Below are 16058 nucleotides of genomic sequence, written 5' to 3' on the forward strand. Positions count from 1 at the left end.
TTTTGTTTTGCAATATTATTGCAGTTTAAAACATGTGACTTTTCACAGTTCACTGATAGGCTACATATAAATAATTTGAAATAAAATGAACTTTTACTTAAATTAAATATTTACGTCATACTACTTGAAAATCTTGTAAATGCAGAGATCCTTCTGTGCTTTAATAATTGTATAGGTCCGATGTGTCCCGTTCCAACATGGCGGATGTGTTGACGCATTGATGCCCTCTGTTGGAACGAGGGGGGCCGGACAGCTGAGAATAGACAGAGCCTGTCCTGTCCTTGAGATATGACAGCCCCAGGCTTTTTCGTCTATTTTCCCGGGACAGTCAAAGCCCTCAGCGCGTCTTTCTGACAACATGTTGTTGAGGAGTGTTGTCAGAGCCTTGGTGAGTTTATTTTTTCTTTCTTGCGTTAAAATGGTGTGCAGGTTTTTAGTGCGTACGGAATCAAACAGTGAAGAGGGGGGTGGGGACGCCGCAGGAAAACAACAGTGTGTCAGACTGGGCCTAAACAAAGTTCACGTTTCGTTTTTACGGGCTGTAAAATGTGTCTTCTGCTGTGGGAGCATTATTTCTTGCAATTGGTTAAATTGACATTTTGTGTAAATACTAGCTTAATCCTTATAGCTTATGCGCATGTTGCTAAGTAGGACACAGAGAATGACAGTGTTGCAACTTCTCTAATTTAATGAAGTGTCATTCATTAATTTTACTCAAATTTTTATTTTTTTTATTAACAATTAACGATATAAGACAATAAAACCCCGAAACACGTTCATAATAGTTTTATTTTGAAAATCCCCCCGGAAGTTTAATATTGTGTTTTCATGGATATGACCGAAATTAAATATCTTTGAGGTTTAATTGATCCTGCATGCATTCTGTTAATATTCTTAAGTTACAACAATAATAAATCAAAAATTGACAATTCTATATTTATTTTCATGTTGCCACATTTTGAAATGATTAAATTAAGGAGTAATTTCGTATTAAAATCCACATGTACACGACAGAGTATGTGGATTTTGGGCTTTCCTGTATGTTTGTTTTAGCAACCACCCCTGAGGTTCCTCACTGTCAATAATCTATTTATAGGCTTTTCACAAGCTAAGCCAGAAGCTGCAAACAAACACGACCACTTCATTGAGTTGCCTCGGTGTCACTTTTCACAGACCAGACATATGAAGTATATGACACTTTAAATAATTAAAAATGATGTTCACAACTTTGAGTCACGTTTTTTGTTTCCAATTATTTGCTCTGAGGCATTTAGTGTTCTGAGCCTTGATGAAACTCATGCACAAACCTGTTGACACCTAACCTTGTTTATAATTTGCATTGGTACATTTTGCTCATGCACATCAGATACAAACATTGACCATAGTTTAAATATGATCACTCCCTCAGTAATCAAAAAAATGTAGGTTAATTATTCTTGTGTGTTTTAGCTGCGGCCAGGCATTACAAAGCCATGCCGTCTGCTCAGACCGGTCACACAGATCCCAGAGAGATCCTTTGCACATCAGGAGGGTCTGCCCAAGTTACCCGTCCCACCCTTGAGACAAACATGTGAGCGCTACCTGGCTGCTCTGGAGCCCATCGTCAGCAAGGAAGAACTTGAACACACCAAGAAACTGGTTCAGGAGTTCCTCAATGGTGGAGTGGGAGACCGGCTCCAGAAAGGACTGGAGAGACGGGCACGGAAAACAGATAACTGGGTAAATGTCTTGATTAAAGTTTTTTTTAATCTAATTGGACAAGATGACATGGATGTGATCTGGATCTTTTTATTGCATTAGATCTCTGTTTTTTCTAATAAATCGCATAATGTTTTCTAACTCTACGACTGTGCAGCTGACAGAATGGTGGCTGCAATCTGCGTATCTAGACTGCAGGATGCCAGTTGCGGTCTACACCAGCCCTGGAGTTGTGTTGCCTCGAATGCACTTTCACGATCGCCAAGGACAGATGAGGTAAGAAATCGAGAAAATACTGTAAAAACCAGTCACATCTGTGCAACCCTAATACACAGAATGCAAATACTGCCAACATATGCAAATAAAATTAAGTGTGGAGTCATGAAGTTGGTCCCCTAAAGTAATTTGTGTTGAAAGAACAATATAAACAGGCTCCTGGAGATTGAAGCTGACTCTTGCCAAGTCTTCTCCCCACATGCTGGCTATTTAAAGCCGTTTAGCTGCTCATACCATTGCTCAGCTGTTTTTAACTACTGTGACAAATGGGAAACTCAGCAAACATAGTGGCCAATATATTTCTAACAGTTTAAACTTCTAACCACGATTGTTTAATTACAAATATTCTAATTCGTATTAAAGCCAGTACTTTACCTTTTAGGGTACATTTGCATTATTTGGTAATTTAGAATAAAATGAAGTTGTGAGTGACTCCTTTCAGTTTTGGATTTCTGATATCGGAATTTATCATGTCTGTGGTCCACTTCTATAAAAAAAAAATAACAGCAGTTTTTCTGTAACATCAAAGTTTCTGTTCTGCAGGTTTGCTGCCAAACTGATTGCAGGAGTTTTGGACTTCAAAAAAATGATTGACTCGTAAGTTTGCCTGAAATATGCTCAAACATTCTGCTGCTGCATTAGAAAAGTCATTATTGTTGTGACGAGGTTGGATTTTCAAAACTGCTGAATAATGATTGGTTATGCCTCTGCATCACAGTGAAACTCTACCTGTGGAGTATTTGAGTGGGAAACCGCTGTGCATGGACCAGTATTACCAGATTCTGTCGTCCTGTCGTATTCCCGGACCGAAGAGAGACACTGTTGTACATTACAACAAAGGGAATGCACCCCCGACTCACATCACTGTGGTCCACAACTTTCAGGTACGCTACAGGGCAGTGAAGTGCTCCCCTTTCAGCATTTTCAGTGTATCGACTAGACCAGGGGTCACCACACTTTTCGGGACTAGGAGCTACTTCAGGGGTACCGTGTAACACGAAGGGCTACTTGATACAAACATAAATTTGCACGGTTCCCCTTTAATTATAGTATTATTTATATTAAATTTATAGATGTTTATACGTTTGACTCCTTGATTAAATCTCAATGTTAAAGACTCGTCATGGTAATCATAATTTACTGTGGTAGATATGATAAATTATTATTAATAATAATAAGTAATTTAAACACTGTGCAGCAGCAGGGGGATCTGATTCCAGAGTTCCCATTTTGAAACCCTTTTTGAGCTCTTCAATGTGACCGGAGTGTGGATAGTTGTTTGTGTTTCCTGTGATGGTCTGAGACCTGAGAGAGGCTCCAGCTCCCACCCTGACCCTGATTAGGAACAAGGAGGACAGAAGGGATTGATTTTTTATAGCAGAAAACACAAATTTAAACATAAAACATTTTTATTTAATCTCATTTAATAACATTTATAATTTTGTGTATTTTGTAAATGTTAAAAATAAAATTATAAAAATATTTGACAGCTTGTAGGAATGAACACATTTGTAACATTTATTTAAAATGAACCTGTTTAAAAAAAACAGGTGGTCTATTTCTTCAAGAAAAAGGTAACTTCTTTAATTTTTTAAAATAAACTTCTACCAGTAAAACTATTAACTCATGTCCTCTGTGCTCATCATTCCTACTAACTCTTGTATATAGAAAATATCTCTTACGTAATGTAAAAAAACAAGTACAGAAAAAAAATTCTCCCCATCATTGTGAAAATAATTTGTTTTAATGCTCTTTTCAGAGGTAAACAAATGGAATATCTGTGCTCTTAAGTGTTAATTTTCCGAAGGGTTGGGGGTTGGAGTTCAGTGTGTGCCTGTGTGCAGCTGCAGTCCGCAGGACAGAGAGGGAGACGCAGGAGAGAGCTTGTTGAGAGTTTGTTGTGTTTAACGGGGGTATAACGGGAGATGTGACTGTAACAGCAGCTCTTGTTGACATTCGTTAAAAAGCGTTTTGTTAATAAAAGTTTCAAAGAGCACACGGGTGATTTTCGGTTCCATTGTTTAACGTTTAGTGCGCTGCTTCTATGACGGTCAGTCGATCAGTGCTATTTTTAGAATGTGTCCTGCAGGCGACTCAGAAAGGCTCGCCCGTGGGCACCATGTTGGTGACCCCTGGACTAGACTACGGTTCCTACAGTTTGGGTCAGGATGCAACTGTGTGTCATGAAACACCAATTTTGATTCCTTAGGAATTTTTTCAGAAATTAATTTGCATATTAATCTGTTTGAATTTAAAAGTAGTCATAAAATATGAAAAAAAAAAGGAACAGAACTTCTAAATAAGGTCTGGACTTACCATCTACAATTTGGTTGTCTTCATTCTCCTCTGGTTCTGGGTCAGACTCTGGCTCCAACATATAAGGCTGGATGGACAAGTCGTCCCTTGTTGACACTTTTTAATTAATTTGTAAATAAAACATTTTTGCATCACTATATTATCATAAACCCTTCAAGGTACAATGGACCACTCTGGAAGCTGTAAAGGGAGTGGGATGCGAAGCACCTCGTTAGCATTTAAAGATGCCGCGTTAAAACAAGCTGCTTTGAGACACACCTCAGAAAAAACAGGTGTGGAGCTACAATTCAGACCAATGCATTGCAGTTCCTCTTTATACAGAACCCAACTGAACGATATAAATGTGAAAAACAATGATTTAAAAGCATGATATGTCTCCTTTTAATAGTGGTTGGTTTTAAATAATTTTGTTGTCAGTTGTACATTGGCTAAAGTAACATTAGATCTGTGGTTTAATGGACTTGCTCTGTCCCTCTCAGTTCTTTGTCTTGGACGTCTACAACAGTGATAGCACCCCGCTGACAGTAGATCAGCTTCACATGCAGTTAGAGAAGATCTGGAACTCTTCTTTGCAAACCAATAAAGAACCAATTGGCATCCTTACATCACAGCACCGCAACACCTGGGGAAAAGCCTACAACAATCTGATCAAAGGTGAGTAAAGGATAGGGAATAACATATATTTTTTTTCTTTTTTCTTTTACAGCATATTTGAGAGACGACATTCAAACCTAACCGTATTTGTGTTCCCCCAGATAAGACAAACAAGGAGTCGGTCCGTGCCATCCAGAAGAGTATATTTACAGTTTGTTTGGATGCTCCGATGCTTCAGGTGTCAGATGAGATATATCTGAGCCGCGGGGCTGCCCAGGTTCTACATGGGGGAGGAGCGCGGTGGAACAGCGGCAACCGATGGTTTGATAAAACCTTACAGGTCAGTTTGAGAGAAATGCCTTAACATCTAAAATACCAGGCAAGGACTCTGGCACCAGTTGAGAATCTGTATGTACTTGCAAATCGTCCTCAGTTCATTGTTGGTGAAGACGGTACATGTGGACTGGTGTATGAACATGCACCTGCCGAGGGTCCACCCATTGTCTTTCTCATCGATTACGTAGTTAAGTACATGTAAGTTATCCTCAGTATTTAGATAGATGCTTCTTTTATCTGCTTGTCCTGTTTTTGGATGAACTTGTGCTGAATCATCGGCTTGTGTTTTTATTTATTTATATTTATATCAGGAGGAGTACTGAAATAGTCCGCTCTCCTATGGTTCCCTTGGCCATGCCGAGGAAATTGCGATTCAACATCACCTCTGAGATCAAGAGAGATATCGAAAAAGCCAAACAAAATATGAACATGCAAGTACAGCGCTTAGCTTTATGTTCGTTTCCTGTCTTTGATGCTACATTTGGTTTGAACGTTCTCGTTTTTGTTGTGGTTTTGATAGAATGATGCAGGACTTGGATGTGAAGGTGCTCATGTTTTCTCATTTTGGGAAAAACTTGCCAAAGCAACATAAGCTGAGTCCAGATGCCTTTGTGCAAATGGCTCTTCAGCTTGCCTACTTCAGGTACTACCCACCCCCATCATCACAGGAAGAAACAAATCTGAGACATAAAGTATAATACAAATATTCAATGTTGTTTTTTTGCATTTTAGGATGTATAATACTTGCTGCTCTGCCTATGAGAGCGCATCACTGAGAATGTTTAAATACGGAAGAACGGATGCAATTCGTCCGACTACTGCTGACTCTCTTAGGTTTGTCCAAGCGATGCAGGACCCAACGAAGCAGGTACTGGTGAACGTCACAGGCTGCATAATGAACAAATGCTGTTAAATGCAAGTTTATATCCTGAGCAGTAAATGTTCCCAACAGAAATCGGAGACGCTGGCACTGCTGCAGAAAGCTGTTCAGACACATAAGGAGAACACATACAATGTAAGAACTGGAGTTTTTGTTTGTTTCCTTTTTTACGAGAACAAACTTAAACCATCTGGTACTGTTACCTTTAACATTTTGTTAGGCCATCCATGGGCAGGGCATAGATAGACACCTTCTCGGGCTGAAGATGCAGAGTATTGAAGACCTGACCTCCATGCCTGGGATATTCATGGATACTTCTTTTGCAGTAGCTCATCATTTTAATCTCTCCACCAGCCAGGTAGATTTGTCTCTAAAGAAAAAACAACAACAACAACCGCCTATTAGCATTAAGCAAATGATTGTTTACAGTCTTATTTATTTATATGCGCATTTGCTTTCCTGCAAAATCTCCAGGTTGGCTCCAAGACAGACTGCGTGATGTGTTTTGGCCCAGTGGTGCCAGATGGCTACGGAGTGTGTTACAATCCCATGGATGAGCATATCAACATGGCCATCACAGCCTTCAACAGCTGTGAGGAGACGAACGCTGCCAACTTCGCTCAGGCTGTAGAGAACGCATTGTTGGACATGAGAGCTCTCCTGGAAGACGCAGCCGTGGCCAGACAGTGATCCCACACATGAGCCTAGCGTGGCCAGCTTGTATGAAAGCTGAAACTGAATCAAGTTGTTGCCAGAGCGCTTGGCAGAACGCCACTCTGGCAAAGATGCACAGTGTTGTAGGAGAAAGCCTGTTACCGCAGGGTTGGTGGGAAAAGTATACAATGTATGGCTGTGAAGATGAGAAAATATCTATGATGAAAATGGAATATTTAAAATGATTGTAAAAGTGCAAATAGCTTTTTCAAATATATACGTAAAATAAAAGTTCAAAATTTTTAAGTGGGTTTCTGTGGAAAGGTTATCACCAATGATTAACTTGAGTTTAAAGTGCTTACGACATGCATTTTGTACAATTACAAAAAGTGGAAAAATGATTTTACACAGTTTATCACTTAAATGGCAATTTTATTGATGAACTTAGTACAGCTAAAGTGTAACAGGAAGTGATGTCAAAGCGGAACTCACTGGTTTTTATCGGGGCAATGTTTGAATTCTGTCCCTTTTATCAGTTCTCTTTGAGTGTCTTAAACTAATCTAAAAAAACATCTGGCTCTTCTTTATTATGTGTTGTAAGCTACGAAAGCAATGTTCTGCTTACATGCAGACTTCCCCCTTTGTCATCACTTCCTGTTACGGCACATGCTAATATCTCGACAACTGTTTGTCTCAGCAGTGTAAGTTTATGTTTTTTTTTTTGTATGTTGTTAATGTTATCTATCCAAAAACACAATTTTTTTAATCATGAAAATTTTTACATCACAGGCACTTTAAATCTGACTGGCTAGTTAGAGCAGGGCTAAATCCAAAATGCTGCTGGTAAAGTCTGCAAATCCAATTTCAGACAATTCATAGTGGTTTATATAATTCTATTTTAAAAACCTTTACACCTCACTTAGTTTTGCTTTACATGCATATTCCATCAAACATATTTATTTCTGCTGCATCAGGTCACATTTGAACTGCAACAGCTAGCTGCTACTACCACCGTTTGTGCTTTCAAATAACCATGTCAGCAAAATTGATATTTACACACAAGCTTACGAAGTAGGGCACACTTAAAAGAAACCTTTGAAACTGAAGTTGTTTTGGTTTTGGTCCCACCCAGGTTAGCCTTTAGCTTGTAATTCTGGCCAGAATTAAACTGTATTTCTCCAAAGGGAAGTCACTCAAACTGTTTGTTCAAACCTTTCCACAGAACCTCATTTCAAAAGATTAGAACTGTGACTTTAAGCAGTTTTTCAAGCACCCTATTCTTGACAAACATATTTTGAGTGCCTTGGTTTATGTATGTAATTTATTTCAGGAGAAAACATCAAACCCATGGTGTAGGGTTTTAAATTATTGAACAGATTATCTTTTTTTTTTACAGAATATAATAAAAGTACATTTTAAGCATTGTAAAATTAAAGAAACAATACACTCTGGTACAAACAGCTGACTCATAGTTTATGTGCAGAATCAAAGAGGCATAAAAGAATATTCAGCTCTGAAGGTGCCTTTGGTGTGCAGGTAGTCGCCGTGAAATTCCACCCCAGCCATGTTTCCAGAGGAGTGCCACAAGAACAGCTGCTGGCCGTTAAACACAGTGGTCTTTAAGACATCCATATCCTGAATCTGAACAAGGAAAAATGGAAATAATGCAACAGTTATTCCATGTACAAACACCTCCCCACCCCCGACGGCAGTGCACTGAAATGTGTTGCAAAGCTTGCACGCACCATGATGTATGTAGACTGTGAGTTGGTTGCGTTGAATACTAATCCTATGTGCAGAGCTTGGATTCTGATCTTCACCGAGGGAGGGGCGGTGATGAGCACTCGGCAGGTGTGGTTAGCGTTCGATGTTAACGGATTCTCAAAAACGCCGCTGGGGGAAAATAGCTGAATGTCGCAATCTGTCGGGGGCAAAATGTTAGGAATGTTATATCACCGCTTGGCAAAATATCACTTGTAGAGTCAAGTCGAATGCAGTCACATATGTGGGAAATGGAAAATGCAGGACTTTCTCAGCAGCAGATTTTGTGCTGGGGTAATCTTCAGGCTGTAATACACTTTGCTGTGTTAATGCCTGGGATTAAGCTGCTTCTCACCAGCAGGGTGGTGGTGTGGGGGAGGAAAACAACGTATACAGCACAGTGCATCTGCAAGTTTAAGTCAAGGCCAATATATATAAAAAATTAGAACTGTGTCTGTCTAGCTGTGAAATATTTTTTTAACTTGTTTGCACTATTTGCGGTGATTTTCTGTTTGCTGTGACAGTTCCATCGACTTCTTTCACTTTTGGATTCCAATGTGCCGTCACTTTAAACCTCACATTGTAAAGTTGGTTAGAAAGCCCAACCAAGCTGTCGTACCCTGATGGTGGCTCCTCTTCACGTTCTTCTGTGAACTGTAGGTAAACACAACCCCTCTCCCAGGAGTGAACAGATTCTGTCGCACAAGCACAACATTGGTTCTGGTGGTGAGCTCGCTACCCGATAGCTGTGCACATTTCCTCAGGAAAGCAAGACGATCGAAGAACGCCACATACTCCTCTGCAATGACACATGCACAGTTAGAAATGTCTGTTTAGCTGCCAAGTTCTTGGGAGATGTTTCGATGGTGGCATACTTTTTCTGCAGCTCAAGGAGCTGGATAGGACTTTAATGTGGATGACCTCATCGAGCGGTCGACCAATGGATATGGTGCATCGGCTCTTTACGTCTTTCAAATCTACGGTGCCTGATTCTTCCAGAAGGAGCTGTCCGCAAACACCTGGAAAAGCAGATTAACTGGGATTAGATCGATGTTATATCTTCAGCTAATGAGTTATCAAACAGTCATTACGTGGACTGACTGGGTTTAGGGGTCGGGGTAGGAGCGGTGCTCGTTTGAGTGGCTACGACCACTGTTGGGCTTGGAAGAGTGCCGCCCGTATGTGGTGCATCTTTATGGCCCAGAGTTGGAGGTGGGAGCGGGGTCTCTGTGAGGTTTGTTTTTGCAGCGGTGCTGTCAGTGGTCACATCTCTGCAGCTGTCTCTGTAGCAGCCCTGAATGGTGATTGGTTTAGGCATGTGTATACAAAACAGGGGGCTGAGGGGCTCTGGCTTGGAGGGGCCCATGCAGGAGACGGTTCTTGACTGGATACCATATCCACAGGGTACTGAACACTGAACACACAACGTGAGAGGTGAGTGCAGGTCGGAGCGTAAACAGAATCGTGCTAAGGAACATGGGTCATACTGTTGACACTATTAATATTTGAATAGACCAGTATGTCCTTGAGAAGGTTGAACCTGGTTTATTTTACCCCGGATGGTGTTTTTTGCTTTTATTCAAACAGATCTTAATTTCCAAATCCTGTTGAATGTACCTGGCTCCACGGCTTCACCTCCCACCTGTAGGTGCAGACTTTCACCAGGCAGGGTACGGCGGTGGCTGGTTTGACAACCACACGGCAGCGATCCTCCGACACCACGCTCTCCCTGCCGTGGATAAACTGGACACAGGACACATTCCTCTCAGCTATGCCCAGGTCACAGGAGACAGAGCAGGGTGATATCTTGACAACCTTCCATCTGGGCAGGTGACACAGGTGGTGAGACGTGTCCTTCCTTTGATCTCAGGTGTGTGTGTGCTTGTGGGAGATTTACCTTGCAGGGCAGTTGTGAGTATTGCAGGAAACCACGGCGGCGGGTTTGGGAAAGTTGCTGCAGTTGGAGTCATCCACCACTACCTCCTCTCCCTCTACCTCTCTGGCACAGTACTGCACCAGGTTTGCCACCCCTCCTCCACATGACACGCTGCAGATTCCTTGCTTAGAGCGCCATCTGGTTGTTATGAAACATATCATACAAGTGCAAGTTGCAAAGCTAGATTCTGATCAACATGCCTTTCTCTTTAGGCAGATAGGTTATCTATATCAGTGGTTCACCGCCTATTTTCCCCAAAGCCCCACTTTTTTTTACTCCCAAGCCAAGCCATGCCCCGTCATCCCCCAACCCTTCCCAAAAACCCATTCAACCTTTAACGAAAGAGTCAACAGTGGGCCTGTCGCAATAAACAATAAATCAATTAATTGCAGGATAAATTAAAAATGAAGTCGATATTTTTAATTTGCCTGCTTGTTTGTTTTCTTTATGTCTCCCTCTTTTTTGCTCAGCTCAGAGAGGAGTGAATTCTTGTGAACAGTTTTTACATAGTTCCATAAGCTTCGGGTATAATTATATTAGTTTAAAATGGTCTTAATATCACTGTTTATTGTAAGAATTTCTGAGGATTTATTGCCCAGCAAAAATTGTTCTTGTGACAGGCCTAGTCAGTAGTTACAAACTTTTATTTGGGAGTGGGTGAGAGAAGAATAATTGAGTTATACAGAGTTCAAATGAACTTGTTTGGTGGACTCATATATACAAAAAATAAATTGATAATTTCACAGTCACTGAGCAGACAAGGTTATGGCACTCTCCAGGTTTAGAACCACTCTCTAGAAACAAAATAGGAAAATGCATCTCATTCTTCTTTTCTTACATTGCAGGGCATGAAGAAGTGCCACAGATCTCCGTCTGAAGATCAGGTTTGGTAGAAGCGTCACAGTTAAAGTCAGGAACCCCAAGTCTGCTCTCATGATCCACACAGGAAAACCACACCTGCAGGGTTCCTTCCATGCATGAGCATTTTGAGTTACTAAATTTAAAACAAAGGTGTTCTTTCTGAAGTGGGGATGAGGATGTTGTGAAACTTACCGTTGCCACAAGTCTTTGAACACTGGCTGACAACAGGACTCCACACGTACACATGAGGCTGACTGGAGCGTGGTAACAAACCGGGCTTCAAGACAGGCAGGCCCTAATTAAAAGAGTGTAGTTAGACAGGACTAACGTTTAGAAATTACTGTATCGTATATTTATTTTTGCGCTTTACCTCCCCCTTAGATTCCCACCCAACTGGGCAGACGTCTACCACACATGGCACAAAATCATCTGGTTTGATCCACTTCGAACACAAGCTTTGATCCACTTCATTGTCCTGACCATCTTCCTGCCGAACACACGACACATCGCGTTTCGCCTCTCCTGGCCCACACACCGCAGAACAGTTCCCTGGCTCTGACACGCGCCATCTGCGAGCAAACAAAAGTGGCTTTCTGCTTAAGACTCACTTTGAGGCTGCAGAATATAACACCACAAATCCCCTGGATGAAATGCACGTAATTTCAGGCCATCTAATGAGCACATTTAATACTGTAGGACACACCTGGCAGGACAGTGGTGCAGGTTACACTGTTCAGCAGAGTGTGGCGCAGTATCAGAGGAACATTCAGACTCTGGAACCGTTACCAAATCTGATCTGTGTTTTTGAACACATCGTACAGGACGCACCCGAACTCCCCCTCCGCAGGAGGTGCTACAAGCTCCGAAATTTCCTGCATCCCACCTGCAACACAGTAAATTATTTATGCATATTCATTTCTGCTGAGTGTGACTGTGGGGAACGGAAAAAAAAAAACCAGAGCTGAAAGTAACCTGGGGGGACAGGCTGTAAGCTGACACGTTGTGTGGAGGGGTGCAGTTGGACGAGGGGCTTTACAGTGATGCTCCTGCAAATGGCTGTTGGTATTTTTGTCTACACAGACAAACACGTGCTTCTGTACACCTATAATGACAATAAATAAATAAATAAATAAATAAATAAATAAATAAATAAAAGGAAGGAGACATCTTCAAGACAAAAACGGCACACTTGTAAGCTCTATATGAATTTACAAAATAAGAGGGAAAAAATAAGAAAGTAAACTCACTGTGAGTTTCTAATGACACTTGCAATTGATCACACAGTATTATAACATTCCAAATAAAAGATTTAGACAGTATGGAAAAAATCTTATTTAAACAACAATAACAAAAAAGTGACATTGTTTTAATTCTATTTTTTTTTTGTATGAATGAACCCAAGGTATTTCATCCTTTTCTCTATTAAAACATACAAACCTTATATCTTAGGGCTCCAAATGGCAAACCACACTTTTGTAAGTGCATCATTAATAAAAGTATGTTGACATTTTTAAGCTTCATGTGCTGTAGTCTTCAGCTTTTTTTTATTTAACTGAAACAATGTAAAATGGCTTTAAATGTAAGAAAAATCAGAAAAAAATCTGTTTAAGGAACATGTTGGAAAAAATCATTAAATAACATAGACAAAATATTTCAAACTAAAATGAAAGTCAAAGGGAATTAAGGAGTTTTTTGTGTAATTATAATTAGCGCTTTCCTTACATCCCAAAACATAAAGTTGCTTTACTTTTGAATAGTCTTCCTTTTAGAGTTCGTTATGCATTCATTATTTACCTGATCCACAAGAGACGGAGCATGGCGTTGTGAAAACAGCCCATTTGCCGTCAGGTATAACATCTACCGAGCTCCTGTTTCTGGCAGGTACATAAAACCAGTAGCTGATGTTTGGATTTGTTTTTTCACCGTACTCCTTTCCATATTTGCGATAGATCTGCAATTGGCGAAAATATTGCAATGACTAAATGTTGAAAATAAGAGATTTGCGTTCTATTTTTGGTGAACTGTTTTCTTTAATGTACATTGTTTTATAAGCATCAGCTCCCTTAGTGACCCTGCGTGGAAAAGCAGGTAATGAAAGTGGATGGAAGGAAAAACCACATCCTGTGACTTCAGTTCTGATTGTGTTTTCCTCTCCTGACCTGTATATTTATCTCCTTTTTCAGAGGTCCATGCGCCATCACCTCTTCCATCTCAGGTAAAAGGTCGGGGGTCAGGTGGAGGCGGTACTCCAGATGGTTTTCATCCAGCGGGGAGGGATGGGTGACATTCAAAGCCATGCTGCCTGTTCCTGACACGATGTACTGACCCCCAACCATCACAGCTGCAAACACAAAACAGACTTTGCTTTTACACATTTGTTTAAGGCAGTGTTTTAGGAATGTAAATCTCTTAATGTAGTGATGTCAGTTACCCAAATGAGTGAAGAGAGGAGCCATGTTGACGATGTGGACCTGTGTTGCATTCACTGGCAGTGTGAGGAAAGTGCTGTACTCTGGTTTTGAAAAGAGAAGATATATATATATATATATATATATTTCCTTTACTAACAGTCTGCAGTCCAACTGCATTCAATTTGCTGCCTCTTTGACCTAGAGCAGCAGTGAGTTATCAAATTCTGTGTCACCTTTGGCCTGACCACCACTGTAGGAGCCGCATGTTAAACTGCAGGTCGACCCGTCGCCGTCACACACCCCGCAAACATCCTGCACTTTCCCAGAGTGCAGCACTCCATCACAGCCAAACAGCTGATCACAGACAAAAGACTCAGCATAAACAGCCTTAAAAAGAGTTGAGGTGAACTTTCTTCGTTAGGATTTTGTTTTATTTTTTTTACCTGACATCTGCCTTGCAGACAAGCAGCTGTTGCGCCAAAAGGAAGAGGACTCTCTGACTCACAGCGAGTCCCATCCACAAAGTGAGAGCCACGGCTCACTATGAAGTTTTCTCCATCTGACTGGCACATATATCTGCACTGCTCATCCCCTGGTCATAACAAAAAAAGTGTTTTATAGACTTTATTTTTCTTTATTTTCCTCCTCTCTCTTTAATTTTACCTTTTGCAAAACCAAGAGCAGGGATCCATTTGTAGAAAGAGGCGGTGGTTGATTGAAGGTAGAGGGGGTAGAGATTGGTTTGGGAACACTGCTCTGCCATAAAGTCCAGCTGGGTGCACTCACAAGGCTACAGCAATTAGGGAAGGAAAAAAAAGGCAGATTGAAAACAAAACAAACATTGGGCTCATTATGATGCAGTTGTTTGGGGCTGTAAAATGAATTTAAAATGGAGCCAAATTTTGCCTCAAGCTCTGGCTTTAAATCATTTCTGGGTGTTCTGTTCCAAATTATTTGCCCATTAAGTGGGTTGTATTGCCTCAGTATGATGGCTAACTGTAAACAGAACCAGTAAGAACCTGCCTGCTGGTGACAAAGTTCGGCCTCAATATCTGGACCTTCACAGTCCTTCCCTCCAAAAGCAGGTCTGAAAAGACATATCAAATGGGTTTTTTTTGTAAATGTTTTTGGACAAAATCAGCATTGTGAAGAAGGCCTCAGTGCTTGTTTAGGTTCCACTACCTTGGGTTGTTGCATTGACGTGTGCGGAGCGTGACCCCTCCGCCACATGTCCGCGAGCAGGAGGAGAACTCGGACCACGTGGACCAGGAGCCGTTGACAACAACAGAGGAGCCAAAATCATGTGGAGACACACAGCGACCCTTCAGACACCACTAAAAGGCAGGACGAGGAAGATGTTTGGGTGGACTATTTCCCTGTGAAATCTAAGCCTAACCCAAGGAAATTTACTCGCTGAAAGCAGCACCTGATCAGGAGCGCACTCTGTCCCATCCAGCAGAGGAACCAGGAGGCGTTTGCAGGAACTGTCATCGTCAGGTTCAACGTGACAGGATAGAACACGACAAGCCGCCTGATGGAAAACCAGACTAACACAGTAAACATGAACCAGCAAGTACATTTGCCTGAAGAGTTGGCTGATGTGAAACACCACCTGGCGTTATGGAGCCATGGTGCTGCCAGATAACGTACCAAGTCAGGATTGGTAAAGGAGCAGGCTCTCGCAGTGCTGCCAAAAGCTATACGACACTGGTCATCAACACCATAATACAGGCCAGGTTTCCAATCCTGCAGGGAGCCACTCAGTGTAGGCAAATCTTTAACACACTCTGCTTTCCCTTCACTGGAAACACCAAAAATATAGGATTTACCCTCCCCCAAATAAAGTATGTTTTATTAATATTTCATTATATTTAACATAAAAAATGAAGAAATCAGTTCCACCAACAGGTTATTCAGCTATACTTCTGGATGGAAGACAAATTTACCAGGATCAGATCTGTGGGATCTTGGCAGGTTGACCCACCTGAAAAACGTAAGAAGCTGCTGCCTGCTGCAGGGGGACCAGGTCAGGTCCACACTATTGTAGCCTCCATCAGAGGCCATCATAAAGCCACTCCTGCTGCAGGAGTTCTCAAATCCATCGTGGTTGATTCCAAAACTGGATACCAAGAAAACAAGATAAGCAGCCTTATTTAAAGATGCAATTGATATATATATACACTCACTGGCCACTTTATTAGGTACACCTGTCCAACTGCTCGTTAACATTTAATTTCTATTCAGCCAATCACATGGCGGCAACTCAGTGCATTTAGGCATGTAGACATGGTCAAGACAATCTCCTGCAGTTCAAACCGAACATCAGTATGGGGAA

The 16058-nt window shown here is 41.2% G+C and overlaps 2 protein-coding genes across 4 annotated transcripts in view; one reads left to right on the plus strand and one right to left on the minus strand.

Annotated features, from left to right (window-relative positions):
* Window positions 1–197: 197 nt before the first annotated feature.
* Window positions 198–7060, plus strand: LOC106516688 (carnitine O-acetyltransferase). Its single transcript, XM_014007164.1, has 14 exons — window positions 198–388; window positions 1450–1719; window positions 1856–1974; window positions 2518–2571; window positions 2693–2858; window positions 4770–4944; window positions 5046–5224; window positions 5318–5418; window positions 5532–5651; window positions 5741–5863; window positions 5953–6088; window positions 6173–6235; window positions 6321–6458; window positions 6575–7060. Exons 1-14 carry the CDS (start codon window positions 359–361, stop codon window positions 6788–6790), a joined length of 1890 nt encoding a protein of 629 aa, XP_013862618.1. The 5' UTR covers window positions 198–358; the 3' UTR covers window positions 6791–7060.
* adamts13 (ADAM metallopeptidase with thrombospondin type 1 motif, 13) overlaps window positions 6974–16058 on the minus strand; it is a 14375-nt gene continuing 5290 nt past the window's right edge. For all 3 annotated transcript variants that reach the window (XM_014007162.1, XM_014007161.1, XM_014007163.1), the window contains 23 exons: window positions 15708–15842; window positions 15374–15524; window positions 15150–15254; window positions 14906–15057; window positions 14747–14810; window positions 14387–14513; window positions 14167–14315; window positions 13957–14077; window positions 13744–13824; window positions 13472–13653; window positions 13107–13263; window positions 12285–12414; window positions 12016–12195; window positions 11683–11881; window positions 11505–11607; window positions 11290–11419; window positions 10413–10589; window positions 10133–10337; window positions 9617–9929; window positions 9391–9534; window positions 9135–9314; window positions 8500–8675; window positions 6974–8395 (listed from right to left, as the gene is read on the minus strand). In XM_014007162.1, coding sequence (XP_013862616.1) covers window positions 8240–8395; window positions 8500–8675; window positions 9135–9314; window positions 9391–9534; window positions 9617–9929; window positions 10133–10337; window positions 10413–10589; window positions 11290–11419; window positions 11505–11607; window positions 11683–11881; window positions 12016–12195; window positions 12285–12414; window positions 13107–13263; window positions 13472–13653; window positions 13744–13824; window positions 13957–14077; window positions 14167–14315; window positions 14387–14513; window positions 14747–14810; window positions 14906–15057; window positions 15150–15254; window positions 15374–15524; window positions 15708–15842 — 3517 coding nt within the window. In that variant the 3' untranslated portion in view covers window positions 6974–8239. The remainder of the gene's footprint in view (window positions 8396–8499; window positions 8676–9134; window positions 9315–9390; window positions 9535–9616; window positions 9930–10132; window positions 10338–10412; window positions 10590–11289; window positions 11420–11504; window positions 11608–11682; window positions 11882–12015; window positions 12196–12284; window positions 12415–13106; window positions 13264–13471; window positions 13654–13743; window positions 13825–13956; window positions 14078–14166; window positions 14316–14386; window positions 14514–14746; window positions 14811–14905; window positions 15058–15149; window positions 15255–15373; window positions 15525–15707; window positions 15843–16058) is intronic.

Source organism: Austrofundulus limnaeus, unplaced genomic scaffold, assembly GCF_001266775.1.
Source record: "Austrofundulus limnaeus strain Quisiro unplaced genomic scaffold, Austrofundulus_limnaeus-1.0 Scaffold40, whole genome shotgun sequence".
Lineage (NCBI taxonomy): Eukaryota > Metazoa > Chordata > Actinopteri > Cyprinodontiformes > Rivulidae > Austrofundulus > Austrofundulus limnaeus.